Source organism: Pleurodeles waltl, chromosome 8, assembly GCF_031143425.1.
Source record: "Pleurodeles waltl isolate 20211129_DDA chromosome 8, aPleWal1.hap1.20221129, whole genome shotgun sequence".
Classification (NCBI taxonomy): Eukaryota; Metazoa; Chordata; class Amphibia; order Caudata; family Salamandridae; genus Pleurodeles; species Pleurodeles waltl.
Window position 1 is genome coordinate 1,544,077,821 of NC_090447.1, and position 16,881 is coordinate 1,544,094,701.

General features: G+C 54.2%; 1 protein-coding gene across 1 annotated transcript in view; it reads left to right on the plus strand.

The window, feature by feature from the left end:
- The window catches only part of VTCN1 (V-set domain containing T cell activation inhibitor 1), a 157,742-nt gene that overhangs the window by 133,458 nt on the left and 7,403 nt on the right, over positions 1 to 16,881 (plus strand). The window contains exon 5 of the mRNA XM_069203016.1: positions 10,777 to 10,927. Within this exon, the coding sequence (XP_069059117.1) occupies positions 10,777 to 10,901 (125 nt within the window). The 3' untranslated portion in view covers positions 10,902 to 10,927. The remainder of the gene's footprint in view (positions 1 to 10,776; positions 10,928 to 16,881) is intronic.

Below are 16,881 nucleotides of genomic sequence, written 5' to 3' on the forward strand. Positions count from 1 at the left end.
CTCACAGCTCTGTGCTCACGGGTCTATGCTCACCAGCTCACAGCTCTGTGCACACAGGTCTATGCCCACCAGCTCACAGCTCTACGCTCACGGGTCTATGCTCACCAGCTCACAGCTCTGTGCCCACGGGTCTATGCTCACCAGCTCACAGCTCAGTGCTTACGGGTCTATGCTCACCAGCTCACAGCTCTGTGCCCACGGGTCTATGCTCACCAGCTCACAGCTCTGTGAACACAGGTCTATGCTCACCAGCTCACAGCTCTGTGCACACGGGTCTATGCTCACCAGCTCACAGCTCAGTGCTTACGGGTCTATGCTCACCAGCTCACAGCTCAGTGCTTACGGGTCTATGCTCACCAGCTCACAGCTCTACGCTCACGGGTCTATGCTCACCAGCTCACAGCTCTGTGCGTGCGGGTCTATGCTCACCAGCTCACAGCTCTACGCTCACGGGTCTATGCTCACCAGCTCACAGCTCTGTGCACACGGGTCTATGCGCACCAGCTCACAGCTCTACGCTCACGGGTCTATGCTCACCAGCTCACAGCTCTGTGCTCACGGGTCTATGCTCACCAGCTCACAGCTCTGTGCCCACGGGTCTATGCCCACCAGCTCACAGCTCTACGCTCACGGGTCTATGCTCACCAGCTCACAGCTCTATGCTTACGGGTCTATGCTCACCAGCTCACAGCTCTGTGCTCACAGGTCTATGCTCACCAGCTCACAGCTCAGTGCTCATGGGTCTATGCTCACCATCTCACAGCTCTGTGCTCGTGGGTCTATGCTCACCAGCTCACAGCTCTGTGCACACAGGTCTATGCTCACCAGCTCACAGCTCTATGCTCACGGGTCTATGCTCACCAGCTCACAGCTCTGTTCTCACGGGTCTATGCTCACCAGCTCACAGCTCTGTGCTCACGGGTCTATGCTCACCAGCTCACAGCTCTGTGCCCACGGGTCTATGCTCACCAGCTCACAGCTCAGTGCTTACGGGTCTATGCTCACCAGCTCACAGCTCTGTGCGTGGGGGTCTATGCTCACCAGCTCACAGCTCTGTGCTCACAGGTCTATGATCACCAGCTCACAGCTCTGTGCACACAGGTCTATGCTCACCAGCTCACAGCTCTACGCTCACGGGTCTATGCTCACCAGCTCACAGCTCTATGCTTACGGATCTATGCTCACCAGCTCACAGCTCTGTGCCCACGGGTCTATGCTCACCAGCTCACAGCTCTGTGCCCACGGGTCTATGCTCACCAGCTCACAGCTCTATGCTCACTGGTCTATGCTCACCAGCTCAGAACTCTGTGCCCACGGGTCTATGCTCACCAGCTCACAGCTCAGTGCTTACGGGTCTATGCTCACCAGCTCACAGCTCTGTGCCCACGGGTCTATGCTCACCAGCTCACAGCTCTGTGCCCACGGGTCTATGCTCACCAGCTCACAGCTCAGTGCTTACGGGTCTATGCTCACCAGCTCACAGCTCTGTGCCCACAGGTCTATGCTCACCAGCTCACAGCTCTGTGCCCACGGGTCTATGCTCACCAGCTCACAGCTCTGTGCCCACGGGTCTATGCTCACCAGCTCACAGCTCTGTGCCCACAGGTCTATGCTCACCAGCTCACAGCTCTACGCTCACAGGTCTATGCTCACCAGCTCACAGCTCTGTGCCCACGGGTCTATGCTCACCAGCTCACAGCTCTGTGCACACAGGTCTATGCTCACCAGCTCACAGCTCTACGCTCACGGGTCTATGCTCACCAGCTCACAGCTCTGTGCTCACAGGTTTATGCTCACCAGCTCACAGCTCTGTGCTCACAGGTCTATGCTCACCAGCTCACAGCTCTGTGCTCACGGGTCTATGCTCACCAGCTCACAGCTCTATGCTTACGGGTCTATGCTCACCAGCTCACACCTCTGTGCTCACAGTTACAGGCTCACCAGCTCACAGCTCAGTGCTCGCGGGTCTATGCTCACCAGCTCACAGCTCTGTGCTTACAGGTCTATGCTCACCAGCTCACAGCTCTATGCTCACAGGTCTATGCTCACCAGCTCAGTGCTCACAGGTCTATGCTCACCAGCTCACAGCTCTATGCTCACGGGTCTATGCTCACCAGCTCACAGCTCTATGCTTACGGATCTATGCTCACCAGCTCACAGCTCTGTGCCCACGGGTCTATGCTCACCAGCTCACAGCTCTGTGCCCACGGGTCTATGCTCACCAGCTCACAGCTCTATGCTCACGGGTCTATGCTCACCAGCTCAGAGCTCTGTGCCCACGGGTCTATGCTCACCAGCTCACAGCTCAGTGCTTACGGGTCTATGCTCACCAGCTCACAGCTCTGTGCCCACGGGTCTATGCTCACCAGCTCACAGCTCTGTGCCCACGGGTCTATGCTCACCAGCTCACAGCTCAGTGCTTACGGGTCTATGCTCACCAGCTCACAGCTCTGTGCCCACAGGTCTATGCTCACCAGCTCACAGCTCTGTGCCCACGGGTCTATGCTCACCAGCTCACAGCTCTGTGCCCACGGGTCTATGCTCACCAGCTCACAGCTCTGTGCCCACAGGTCTATGCTCACCAGCTCACAGCTCTACGCTCACAGGTCTATGCTCACCAGCTCACAGCTCTGTGCCCACGGGTCTATGCTCACCAGCTCACAGCTCTGTGCACACAGGTCTATGCTCACCAGCTCACAGCTCTACGCTCACGGGTCTATGCTCACCAGCTCACAGCTCTGTGCTCACAGGTCTATGCTCACCAGCTCACAGCTCTGTGCTCACAGGTCTATGCTCACCAGCTCACAGCTCTGTGCTCACGGGTCTATGCTCACCAGCTCACAGCTCTATGCTTACGGGTCTATGCTCACCAGCTCACACCTCTGTGCTCACAGTTACAGGCTCACCAGCTCACAGCTCAGTGCTCGCGGGTCTATGCTCACCAGCTCACAGCTCTGTGCTTACAGGTCTATGCTCACCAGCTCACAGCTCTATGCTCACAGGTCTATGCTCACCAGCTCAGTGCTCACAGGTCTATGCTCACCAGCTCACAGCTCTATGCTCACGGGTCTATGCTCACCAGCTCACAGCTCTATGCTCGCAGGTCTATGCTCACCAGCTCACAGCTCTATGCTCGCAGGTCTATGCTCACCAGCTCACAGCTCTATGCTTACGGGTCTATGCTCACCAGCTCACAGCTCTATGCTCACGGGTCTATGCTCACCAGCTCACAGCTCTATGCTCACGGGTCTATGCTCACCAGCTCACAGCTCTGTGCGTGGGGGTCTATGCTCACCAGCTCACAGCTCTGTGCTCACAGGTCTATGATCACCAGCTCACAGCTCTGTGCACACAGGTCTATGCTCACCAGCTCACAGCTCTACGCTCACGGGTCTATGCTCACCAGCTCACAGCTCTATGCTTACGGATCTATGCTCACCAGCTCACAGCTCTGTGCCCACGGGTCTATGCTCACCAGCTCACAGCTCTGTGCCCACGGGTCTATGCTCACCAGCTCACAGCTCTATGCTCACGGGTCTATGCTCACCAGCTCACAGCTCTGTGCCCACGGGTCTATGCTCACCAGCTCACAGCTCAGTGCTTACGGGTCTATGCTCACCAGCTCACAGCTCTGTGCCCACAGGTCTATGCTCACCAGCTCACAGCTCTGTGCCCACGGGTCTATGATCACCAGCTCACAGCTCAGTGCTTACGGGTCTATGCTCACCAGCTCACAGCTCTCTGCCCACGAGTCTATGCTCACCAGCTCACAGCTCTGTGCCCACGGGTCTATGCTCACCAGCTCACAGATCTGTGCCCACGGGTCTATGCTCACCAGCTCACAGCTCTGTGCCCACAGGTCTATGCTCACCAGCTCACAGCTCTAAGCTCACAGGTCTATGCTCACCAGCTCACAGCTCTACGCTCACGGGTCTATGCTCACCAGCTCACAGCTCTGTGCCCACGGGTCTATGCTCACCAGCTCACAGCTCTGTGCACACAGGTCTATGCTCACCAGCTCACAGCTCTACGCTCACGGGTCTATGCTCACCAGCTCACAGCTCTGTGCTCACAGGTCTATGCTCACCAGCTCACAGCTCTATGCTTACGGGTCTATGCTCACCAGCTCACAGCTCTGTGCTCACAGGTCTATGCTCACCAGCTCACAGCTCTGTGCTCACGGGTCTATGCTCACCAGCTCACAGCTCTATGCTTACGGGTCTATGCTCACCAGCTCACACCTCTGTGCTCACAGTTACAGGCTCACCAGCTCACAGCTCAGTGCTCGCTGGTCTATGCTCACCAGCTCACAGCTCTGTGCTTACAGGTCTATGCTCACCAGCTCACAGCTCTATGCTCACAGGTCTATGCTCACCAGCTCACAGCTCAGTGCTCACAGGTCTATGCTCACAGCTCTATGCTCACGGGTCTATGCTCACCAGCTCACAGCTCTATGCTCGCAGGTCTATGCTCACCAGCTCACAGCTCTGTGCTCACAGGTCTATGCTCACAAGCTCACAGCTCTATGCTCGCAGGTCTATGCTCACCAGCTCACAGCTCTATGCTTACGGGTCTATGCTCACCAGCTCACAGCTCTATGCTCACGGGTCTATGCTCACCAGCTCACAGCTCTATGCTCACGGGTCTATGCTCACCAGCTCACAGCTCTGTGCTCACAGGTCTATGCTTACCAGCTCACAGCTCTCTGCTCACAGGTCTATGCTCACCAGCTCACAGCTCTACGCTCACGGGTCTATGCTCACCAGTCCACAGCTCTACGCTCACGGGTCTATGCTCACCAGCTCACAGCTCAGTGCTTACGGGTCTATGCTCACCAGCTCACAGCTCTGTGCCCACGGGTCTATGCTCACCAGCTCACAGCTCTGTGCCCACGGGTCTATGCTCACCAGCTCACAGCTCTGTGCCCACAGGTCTATGCTCACCAGCTCACAGCTCTAAGCTCACAGGTCTATGCTCACCAGCTCACAGCTCTACGCTCACGGGTCTATGCTCACCAGCTAACAGCTCTATACTTACGGATCTATGCTCACCAGCTCACAGCTCAGTGCTCACGGGTCTATGCTCACCAGCTCACAGCTCTATGCTCACGGGTCTATGCTCACCAGCTCATAGCTCTATGCTCACAGGTCTATGCTCACCAGCTCACAGCTCTAAGCTCACGGGTCTATGCTCACCAGCTCACAGCTCTGTGCCCACGGGTCTATGCTCACCAGCTCACAGCTCTGTGCACACAGGTCTATGCTCACCAGCTCACAGCTCTATGCTCACGGGTCTATGCTCACCAGCTCAGAGCTCTATGCTTACGGGTCTATGCTCACCAGCTCACAGCTCTGTGCCCACGGGTCTATGCTCACCAGCTCACAGCTCTGTGCACACAGGTCTATGCTCACCAGCTCACAGCTCAGTGCTCACAGGTCTATACTCACCAGCTCACAGCTCTGTGCACACAGGTCTATGCTCACCAGGTCACAGCTCTACGCTCACGGGTCTATGCTCACCAGCTCACAGCTCTACGCTCACGGGTCTATGCTCACCAACTCATAGCTCAGTGCTTACGGGTCTATGCTCACCAGCTCACAGCTCTATGCTCATGGGTCTATGCTCACCAGCTCACATCTCTGTGCTCACAGGTCTATGCTCACCAGCTCACAGCTCAGTGCTCACAGGTCTATGCTCACCAGCTCACAGCTCTATACTTACGGATCTATGCTCACCAGCATAATGGTAGCTTAGCAGAGCAGCTTAGGCTGAACTAGGAGACGTGTGAAGCTACTACAGTACCACCTAGTGTCATATGCACAATATCATAAGAAAACACAATACACAGTTATACTGAAAATAAAGGTACTTTATTTTTATGACAATATGCCAAAGTATCTTAGAGTGTACCCTCAGTGAGAGGATAGGAAATATACACAAGATATATATACACAATAGCAAAAATATGCAGTATAGTCTTAGAAAACAGTGCAAACAATGTATAGTTACAATAGGATGCAATGGGGAAACATAGGGATAGGGGCAACACAAATCATATACTCCAAAAGTGGAATGCGAACCACGAATGGACCCCAAACCTATATGACCTTGTAGAGGGTCGCTGGGACTATTAGAAAATAGTGAGAGTTAGAAAAATAACCCTCCCCAAGACCCTGAAAAGTGAGTGCAAAGTGCACTGAAGTTCCCCTAAGGACAAAGAAGTCGTGTTAGAGGAATAATGCAGGAAAGACACAAACCAGCAATGCAACAACTGTGGATTTCCAATCTAGGGTACCTGTGGAACAAGGGGACCAAGTCCAAAAGTCACAAGCAAGTCGGAGATGGGCAGATGCCCAGGAAATGCCAGCTGCGGGTGCAAAGAAGCTTCGACTGGACAGAAGAAGCTGAGGTTTCTGCAGGAACGAAAAGGGCTAGAGACTTCCCCTTTGGTGGACGGATCCCACTCGCCGTGGAGAGTCGTGCAGATGTGTTTTCCTGCCGAAAGGACGCCAACAAGCCTTGCTAGTTGCAAATTGTGCGTTTGGCGTTTTTGGACGCTGCTGGGACCCAGGAGGGACCAGGAGGTCGCAAATTGGACCTAAAGAGAGAGGGGACGTCGAGCAAGACAAAGAGCCCTCACTAAAGCAGGTAGCACCCGGAAAAGTGCCAGAAACAGGCACTACGAGGATGCGTGAAACAGTGCTCGCCGAAGTTGCACAAAGGAGTCCCACGTCGCCGGAGACCAACTTAGAAAGTCGTGCAATGCAGGTTAGAGTGCCGTGGACCCAGGCTTGGCTGTGCACAAAGGATTTCCGCCGGAAGTGCACAGGGGCCGGAGTAGCTGCAAAGTCGCGGTTCCCAGCAATGCAGCCCAGCGAGGTGAGGCAAGGACTTACCTCCACCAAACTTGGACTGAAGAGTCACTGGACTGTGGGGGTCACTTGGACAGAGTCGCTGGATTCGAGGGACCTCGCTCGTCGTGCTGAGAGGAGACCCAAGGGACCGTTAATGCAGCTTTTTGGTGCCTGCGGTTGCAGGGGGAAGATTCCGTCGACCCACGGGAGATTTCTTCGGAGCTTCTGGTGCAGAGAGGAGGCAGACTACCCCCACAGCATGCACAAGCAGGAAAACAGTCGAGAAGGCGGCAGGATCAGCGTTACAGAGTTGCAGTAGTCGTCTTTGCTACTATGTTGCAGGTTTGCAGGCTTCCAGCGCGGTCAGCAGTCGATTCCTTATCAGAAGGTGAAGAGAGAGATGCAGAGGAACTCGGCTGAGCTCATGCATTCGTTATCTAAAGTTTCCCCAGAGACAGAGACCCTAAATAGCCAGAAAAGAGGGTTTGGCTACCTAGGAGAGAGGATAGGCTACTAACACCTGAAGGAGCCTATCAGCAGGAGTCTCTGACGTCACCTGGTGGCACTGGCCACTCAGAGAATTCCAGTGTGCCAGCAGCACCTCTGTTTCCAAGATGGCAGAGGTCTGGAGCACACTGGAGGAGCTCTGGACACCTCCCAGGGGAGGTGCAGGTCAGGGGAGTGGTCACTCCCCTTTCCTTTGTCCAGTTTCGCGCCAGAGCAGGGCTAAGGGGTCCCCTGAACCGGTGTAAACTGGCTTATGCAGAATTGGGCACCTCTGTGCCCAACAAAGCATTTCCAGAGGCTGGGGGAGGCTACTCCTCCCCTGCCTTCACACCATTTTCCAAAGGGAGAGGGTGTCACACCCTCTCTCAGAGGAAGTTCTTTGTTCTGCCATCCTGGGCCAGGCCTGGCTGGACCCCAGGAGGGCAGCTGCCTGTCTGAGGGGTTGGCAGCAGCAGCAGCTGCAGTGAAACCCCAGGAAGGGCAGTTTGGCAGTACCAGGGTCTGTGCTACAGACCACTGGGATCATGGGATTGTGCCAACTATGCCAGGATGGCATAGAGGGGGCAATTCCATGATCATAGACATGTTACATGGCCATATTCGGAGTTACCATTGTGAAGCTACATATAGGTAGTGACCTATATGTAGTGCACGCGTGTAATGGTGTCCCCGCACTCACAAAGTTCAGGGAATTGGCTCTGAACAATGTGGGGGCACCTTGGCTAGTGCCAGGGTGCCCTCACACTAAGTAACTTTGCACCTAACCTTTACCAGGTAAAGGTTAGACATATAGGTGACTTATAAGTTACTTAAGTGCAGTGTAAAATGGCTGTGAAATAACGTGGACGTTATTTCACTCAGGCTGCAGTGGCAGGCCTGTGTAAGAATTGTCAGAGCTCCCTATGGGTGGCAAAAGAAATGCTGCAGCCCATAGGGATCTCCTGGAACCCCAATACCCTGGGTACCTCAGTACCATATACTAGGGAATTATAAGGGTGTTCCAGTAAGCCAATGTAAATTGGTAAAAATGGTCACTAGCCTGTTAGTGACAATTTGGAAAGAAATGAGAGAGCATAACCACTGAGGTTCTGGTTAGCAGAGCCTCAGTGAGACAGTTAGGCACTACACAGGGAACACACACATATAGGCCACAAACTTATGAGCACTGGGGTCCTGACTAGCAGGGTCCCAGTGACACATAACAAACATACTGAAAACATAGGGTTTTCACTATGAGCACTGGGCCCTGGCTAGCAGGATCCCAGTGAGACAGTGAAAACACCCTGACATACACTCACAAACAGGCCCAAAGTGGGGGTAACAAGGCTACAAAGAGGCTACTTTCTCACATATGCTCACCAGCTCACAGCTCTGTGCTCACGGGTCTATGCTCACCAGCTCACAGCTCTGTGCCCACGGGTCTATGCTCACCAGCTCACAGCTCTGTGCACACAGGTCTATGCTCACCAGCTCACAGCTCAGTGCTCACAGGTCTATACTCACCAGCTCACAGCTCAGTGCTCACAGGTCTATGCTCACCAGCTCACAGCTCTATGCTCACGGGTCTATGCTCACCAGCTCACAGCTCTGTGCTTACAGGTCTATGCTCACCAGCTCACAGCTCAGTGCTCACAGGTCTATGCTCACCAGCTCACAGGTCTATGCTCACCAGCTCACAGCTCAGTGCTCACAGGTCTATGCTCACCAGCTCACAGCTCATGCTCACAGGTCTATGCTCACCAGCTCACAGCTCTGTGCTCACGGGTCTATGCTCACCAGCTCACAGCTCAGTGCTCACAGGTCTATGCTCACCAGCTCACAGCTCTATGCTTACGGGTCTATGCTCGCCAGCTCACAGCTCTGTGCACACAGGTCTATGCTCACCAGCTCACAGCTCTATGCTCACGGGTCTATGCTCACCAGCTCACAGCTCAGTGCTCACAGGTCTATACTCACCAGCTCACAGCTCAGTGCTCACAGGTCTATGCTCACCAGCTCACAGCTCTGTGCTTACGGGTCTATGCTCACCAGCTCACAGCTCTGTGCTCACAGGTCTATGCTCACCAGCTCACAGCTCTATATTTACGGGTCTATGCTCACCAGCTCACAGCTCATGCTCACAGCTCATGCTCACAGCTCTGTGCTCATGGGTCTATGCTCACCAGCTCACAGCTCTGTGCTCACAGGTCTATGCTCACCAGCTCACAGCTCTGTGGTTAGGGGTCTATGCTCACCAGCTCACAGCTCTATGCTCACGGGTCTATGCTCACCAGCTCACAGCTCAGTGCTCACAGGTCTATGCTCACCAGCTCACAGCTCTATGCTTACGGGTCTATGCTCACCAGCTCACAGCTCTGTGCACACAGGTCTATGCTCACCAGCTCACAGCTCATGCTCACAGCTCATGCTCACAGCTCTGTGCTCATGGGTCTATGCTCACCAGCTCACAGCTCTGTGCCCACAGGTCTATGCTCACCAGCTCACAGCTCATGCTCACAGCTCGGAGCTCACATCTCATGCTCACAGCTCGGAGCTCACAGCTCATGCTCACAGCTTGGTGTTCACAGCTCGGTGTCATAGCTCATGCTCACAGCTCGGTGTTCGCAGCTCATGCTCACAGCTCGGTGTTCGCAGCTCATGCTCACAGCTCGGTGCTCACAGCTCGGTGTTCACAGCTCGGTGTTCACAGCTCGGTGCTCACAGCTCGGTGTTCACAGCTCATGCTCACAGCTCGGTGTTCGCAGCTCGGTGCTCACAGCTCGGTGTTCACAGCTCGGTGCTCACAGCTCGGTGTTCACAGCTCATGCTGACAGCTCATGTTCGCAGCTCGGTGCTCACAGCTCGGTGTTCACAGCTCGGTGCTCATGCTCACAGCTCGGTGTTCGCAGCTCATGCTCACAGCTCGGTGTTCACAGCTCGGTGCTCACAGCTCGGTGTTCACAGCTCATGCTGACAGCTCATGTTCACAGCTCGGTGCTCACAGCTCGGTGTTCACAGCACGGTGCTCACAGCTCAGTGTTCACAGCTCATACCTCGGTGCTCACAGCTCGGTGCTCGGTGCTCACAGCTCATGCTCATACCTCGGTGTTCACAGCTCGGTGCTCACAGCTCATGCTCACAGCTCGGTGTTCGCAGCTCGGTGCTCACAGCTCATGGTCACAGCTCGGAGCTCCCATCTCATGCTCACAGCTCATGCTCACAGCTCGGTGGTCACAGCTCATGCTCACAGCACAGTGCTCACAGCTCATGCTCACAGCTCGGAGCTCAGCAGCATCACAGCTCAAAGCTTCCAGCACACAGCTTTATGTTCACTGCTGTTAATCTACACTTTCAGTGTCAGCTCCTCGGCCTGCACACCTCAGTCTTGGGATGTGACCACATGTTCATGACATCTGTTTCCTTTCCTCATTTTCAGCCTCCGGACAACTGCTGAAGGAAAGCAGCCTGCAGGTCCTCAGCGCCTCCCCCCACCTGCTGCACCAGACCCCCCTGCAGGGGCCCCTCCTGACCATGGCCGCCTTCCTGCTTACCCTGCTGTAGAGCCGGAGGCAGTCCTTCCTGCCCAGGTGAGCACGGAGTAATGTGTGAGTCATTCCTTCCTGCCCAGGTGAGCGTGGAGTAATGTGTGAGTCATTCCTTCCTCCCCAGGTGAGGATGGGGTAAGATGTGTGAGTCATCCCTTCCTGCCCAGGTGAGCGTGGAGTAATGTGTGAGTCATTCTTCCTGCCCAGGTGAGCTTGCAGTAATGTGTGAGTCATTCCTGTCTCTGTCCATAGGTAGAGTGTGTTCACCCTGTGCAGATATCCGCCTATGTCCACTGGGCAGAACCGTCTGTGTGTGGTCTCCGTCCATAGGTAGACTGTGTTTACCCTGTGCAGATATCCGCCTATGTCCACTGGGCAGAACCGTCTGTGCGTGGTCTCCGTCCATAGGTAGACTGTGTTCACCCTGTGCAGATATCCACCTATGTCCACTGGGCAGAACCGTCTGTGCGTGCTCTCTGTCCATAGGTAGAGTGTGTTCACCCTGTGCAGATATCCACCTATGTCCACTGGGCAGAAGCGTCTGTGCGTGGTCTCTGTCCATAGGTAGAGTGTGTTCACCCTGTGCAGATATCCGCCTATGTCCACTGGGCAGAAGCGTCTGTGCGTGGTCTCTGTCCATAGGTAGAGTGTGTTCACCCTGTGCAGATATCCGCCTATCTCCACTGGGCAGAACCATGGGTGTGTGGTCTCTGTCCATAGGTAGAGTGTGTTCACCCTGTGCAGATATCCGCCTATCTCCACTGGGCAGAACCGTGGGTGCGTGGGGTCCGTCCATAGGTAGAGTGTGTTCACCCTGTGCAGATATCCGCCTATGTCCACTGGGCAGAACCGTGGGTGCGTGGTGTCCGTCCATGGGTAGACTGTGTTCACCCTGTGCAGATATCCGCCTATGTCCACTGGGCAGAACCGTGGGTGCGTGGTCTCTGTCCATGGGTAGAGTGTGTTCACCCTGTGCAGATATACGCCTATGTCCACTGGGCAGAACCGTGGGTGCGTGGTCTCTGTCCATGAGTAGACTGTGTTCACCCTGTGCAGATATCCGCCTATGTCCACTGGGCAGAACCGTGGGTGCGTGGTCTCTGTCCATGGGTAGAGTGTGTTCACCCTGTGCAGATATACACCTATGTCCACTGGGCAGAACCGTGGGTGCGTGGTCTCTGTCCATGGGTAGACTGTGTTCACCCTGTGCAGATATACGCCTGTGTCCACTGGGCAGACCCGTGGGTGCGTGGTCTCTGTCCATAGGTAGAGTGTGTTCACCCTGTGCAGATATCCGCCTATGTCCCCTGGGCAGAACCATTGGTGCGTGTTCTCTGTCCATGGGTAGACTGTGTTCACCCTGTGCAGATATCCGCCTATGCCCCCTGGGCAGAACCATTGGTGGGTGTTCTCTGTCCATGGGTAGACTGTGTTCACCCTGTGCAGATATCCACCTATGTCCACTGGGCAGAACCGTGGGTGCGTGGTCTCTGTCCATGGGTAGAGTGTATTCACCCTGTGCAGATATCTGCCTATGTCCACTGGGCAGAACCATCGGTGCGTGTTCTCTGTCCTTAGGTAGAGTGTGTTCACCCTGTGCAGATATCCGCCTATGTCCACTGGGCAGAACCGTGGGTGCGTGGTCTCTGTCCATAGGTAGAGAGTGTTCACCCTGTGCAGATATCCGCCTATGTCCACTGGGCAGAACTGTGGGTGCGTGTTCTCTCTCCATAGGTAGAGTGTGTTCACCCTGTTCAGATATCCGCCTACATGCACTGGGCAGAACCATCGGTGCGTGTTCTCTGTCCATGGGTAGAGTGTGTTCACCCTGTGCAGATATCCACCTATGTCCACTGGGCAGAACCGTCGGTGCGTGTTTTCTGTCCATGGGTAGACTGTGTCCACCCTGTGCAGATATCAGCCTATGTCCACTGGGCAGAACCGTGGGTGCATGGTCTCTGTCCATAGGTAGAGTGTGTTCACCCTGTGCAGATATCCACCTATGTCCACTGGGCAGAACCGTGGGTGCGTGGTCTCTGTCCATGGGTAGAGTGTATTCACCCTGTGCAGATATCCGCCTATGTCCACTGGGCAGAACCGTGGGTGCGTGGTCTCCGTCCATAGGTAGAGTTGTGAGAAGGTAGCCTCTTTCTAGCCTTGTTACCCCCACTTGTGGCCTGTTTGTGAGTGTATGTCAGGGTGGTTGTCACTGTTTTCACTGTCTCACTAGGATCCTGATAGCCAGGCCTCAGTGCTCATAGTGAAAACACTATGTTTTCAGTATGTTTGTTATGTGTCACTGGGATCCTGCTGGTCAGGACCCCAGTGCTCATAGGTTTGTGGCCTATATGTATGTGTCACTGGGACCCTGTCACACAGGGCCCCAGTGCTCATAGGTGTGCATGTATATGTTCCCTGTGTGGTGCCTAACTGTCTCACTGAGGCTCTGCTAACCAGAACCTCAGTGGTTATGCTCTCTCATTACTTTCAAATTGTCACTAACAGGCTAGTGACCAATTTTACCAATTCACATTGGCTTACTGAAACACCCTTATAATTCCCTAGTATATAGTACTGAGGTACCCAGGGTATTGGGGTTCCAGGAGATCCCTATGGGCTGCAGCATTTCTTTTGCCACCCATAGGGAGCTCTGACAATTCTTACACAGGCCTGCCACTGCAGCCTGAGTGAAATAACGTCCACGTTATTTCACAGCCATTTTACACTGCACTTAAGTAACTTATAAGTCACCTATATGTCTAACCTTTACCTGGTAAAGGTTAGGTGCAAAGTTACTTAGTGTGAGGGCACCCTGGCACTAGCCAAGGTGCCCCCACATTGTTCAGAGCCAATTCCCTGAACTTTGTGAGTGCGGGGACACCATGACACGCGTGCACTACATATAGGTCACTACCTATATGTAGCTTCACAATGGTAACTCCGAATATGGCCATGTAACATGTTTATGATCATGGAATTGCCCCCTCTATGCCATCCTGGCATAGTTGGCACAATCCCATGATCCCAGTGGTCTGTAGCACAGACCCTGGTACTGCCAAACTGCCCTTCCTGGGGTTTCACTGCAGCTGCTGCTGCTGCCAACCCCTCAGACAGGCATCTGCCCTCCTGGGGTCCAGCCAGGCCTGGCCCAGGATGGCAGAACAAAGAACTTCCTCTGAGAGAGGGTGTGACACCCTCTCCCTTTGGAAAATGGTGTGAAGGCAGGGGAGGAGTAGCCTCCCCCAGCCTCTGGAAATGCTTTCTTGGGCACAGATGTGCCCAATTCTGCATAAGCCAGTCTACACCGGTTCAGGGACCCCTTAGCCCCTGCTCTGGCGCGAAACTGGACAAAGGAAAGGGGAGTGACCACTACCCTGACCTGCACCTCCCCTGGGAGGTGTCCAGAGCTCCTCCAGTGTGCTCCAGACCTCTGCCATCTTGGAAACAGAGGTGCTGCTGGCACACTGGACTGCTCTGAGTGGCCAGTGCCACCAGGTGACGTCAGAGACTCCTTGTGATAGGCTTCTTCAGGTGTTGCTAGCCTATCCTCTCTCCTAGGTAGCCAAACCCTCTTTTCTGGCTATTTAGGGTCTCTGTCTCTGGGGAAACTTCAGATAACGAATGCAAGAGCTCATCCGAGTTCCTCTGCATCTCCCTCTTCACCTTCTGATAAGGAAACAACTGCTGACCGCGCTGGAAGCCTGCAAACCTGCAACATAGTAGCAAAGACGACTACTGCAACTCTGTAACGCTGATCCTGCCGCCTTCTCGACTGTTTTCCTGCTTGTGCATGCTGTGGGGGTAGCCTGCCTCCTCTCTGCACCAGAAGCTCCGAAGAAATCTCCCGTGGGTTGACGGAATCTTCCCCCTGCAACCGCAGGCACCAAAAAGCTGCATTACCGGTCCCTTGGGTCTCCTCTCAGCACGACGAGCGAGGTCCCTCGAATCCAGCGACTCTGTCCAAGTGACCCCCACAGTCCAGTGACTCTTCAGCCCAAGTTTGGTGGAGGTAAGTCCTTGCCTCACCTCGCTGGGCTGCATTGCTGGGAAACGCGACTTTGCAGCTACTCCGGCCCCTGTGCACTTCCGGCGGAAATCCTTTGTGCACAGCCAAGCCTGGGTCCACGGCACTCTCACCTGCATTGCACAACTTTCTAAGTTGGTCTCCGGCGACGTGGGACTCCTTTGTGCAACTTCGGCGAGCACCGTTTCACGCATCCACGTAGTGCCTGTTTCTGGCACTTCTCCGGGTGCTACCTGCTTCAGTGAGGGCTCTTTGTCTTGCTCGACGTCCCCTCTCTCTTCAGGTCCAATTTGCAACCTCCTGGTCCCTCCTCGGCCCCAGCAGCGTCCAAAAACGCCAAACGCACGATTTGCGTCTAGAAAGGCTTGTTGGCGTCCTTTCGGCGGGAAAGTACTTCTGCACAACTCTCCAAGGCGAGGGGGATCCGTCCACCAAAGGGGAAGTCTCTAGCCCTTTTCGTTCCTGCAGAAACCTCAGCTTCTTCTGTCCAGTCGAAGCTTCTTTGCACCCGCAGCTGGCATTTCCTGGGCATCTGCCCATCTCCGACTTGCTTGTGACTTTTGGACTTGGTCCCCTTGTTCCACAGGTACCCTAGATTGGAAATCCACAGTTGTTGCATTGCTGGTTTGTGTCTTTCCTGCATTATTCCTCTAACACAATTTCTTTGTCCTTAGGGGAACTTTAGTGCACTTTGCACTCACTTTTCAGGGTCTTGGGGAGGGTTATTTTTCTAACTCTCACTATTTTCTAATAGTCCCAGCGACCCTCTACAAGGTCACATAGGTTTGGGGTCCATTCGTGGTTCGCATTCCACTTTTGGAGTATATGGTTTGTGTTGCCCCTATCCCTATGTTTCCCCATTGCATCCTATTGTAACTATACATTGTTTGCACTGTTTTCTAAGACTATACTGCATATTTTTGCTATTGTGTATATATATCTTGTGTATATTTCCTATCCTCTCACTGAGGGTACACTCTAAGATACTTTGGCATATTGTCATAAAAATAAAGTACCTTTATTTTTAGTATAACTGTGTATTGTGTTTTCTTATGATATTGTGCATATGACACTAAGTGGTACTGTAGTAGCTTCACACGTCTCCTAGTTCAGCCTAAGCTGCTCTGCTAAGCTACCATTATCTATCAGCCTAAGCTGCTAGACACCCTATACACTAATAAGGGATAACTGGGCCTGGTGCAAGGTGCAAGTACCCCTTGGTACTCACTACAAGCCAGTCCAGCCTCCTACAAGAGTGTGTTCACCCTGTGCAGATATCCGCCTATGTCCACTGGGCAGAACCGTGGGTGCGTGGTCTCCGTCCATAGGTAGAGTGTGTTCACCCTGTGCAGATATCCGCCTATGTCCACTGGGCAGAACCATGGGTGCGTGGTCTCCGTCCATAGGTAGAGTGTGTTCACCCTGTGCAGATATCCGCCTATGTCCACTGGGCAGAACCGTGGGTGCGTGGTCTCCGTCCATAGGTAGAGTGTGTTCACCCTGTGCAGATATCTGCCTATGTCCACTGGGCAGAACCGTGGGTGCGTGGTCTCCGTCCATAGGTAGAGTGTGTTCACCCTGTGCAGATATCCGCCTATGTCCACTGGGCAGAACCGTGGGTGCGTGGTCTCCGTCCATAGGTAGAGTGTGTTCACCCTGTGCAGATATCCGCCTATGTGCACTGGGCAGAACCGTGGGTGCGTGTTCTCTGTCCATGGGTAGACTGTGTTCACCCTGTGCAGATATACGCCTATGTCCACTGGGCAGACCCGTGGGTGCGTGGTCTCTGTCCATAGGTATAGTGTGTTCACCCTGTGCAGATATCCGCCTATGTCCCCTGGGCAGAACCATTGGTGCGTGTTCTCTGTCCATGGGTAGACTGTGTTCACCCTGTGCAGATATCCGCCTATGTCCCCTGGGCAGAACCATTGGTGTGTGTTCTCTGTCCATGGGTAGACTGTGTTCACCCTGT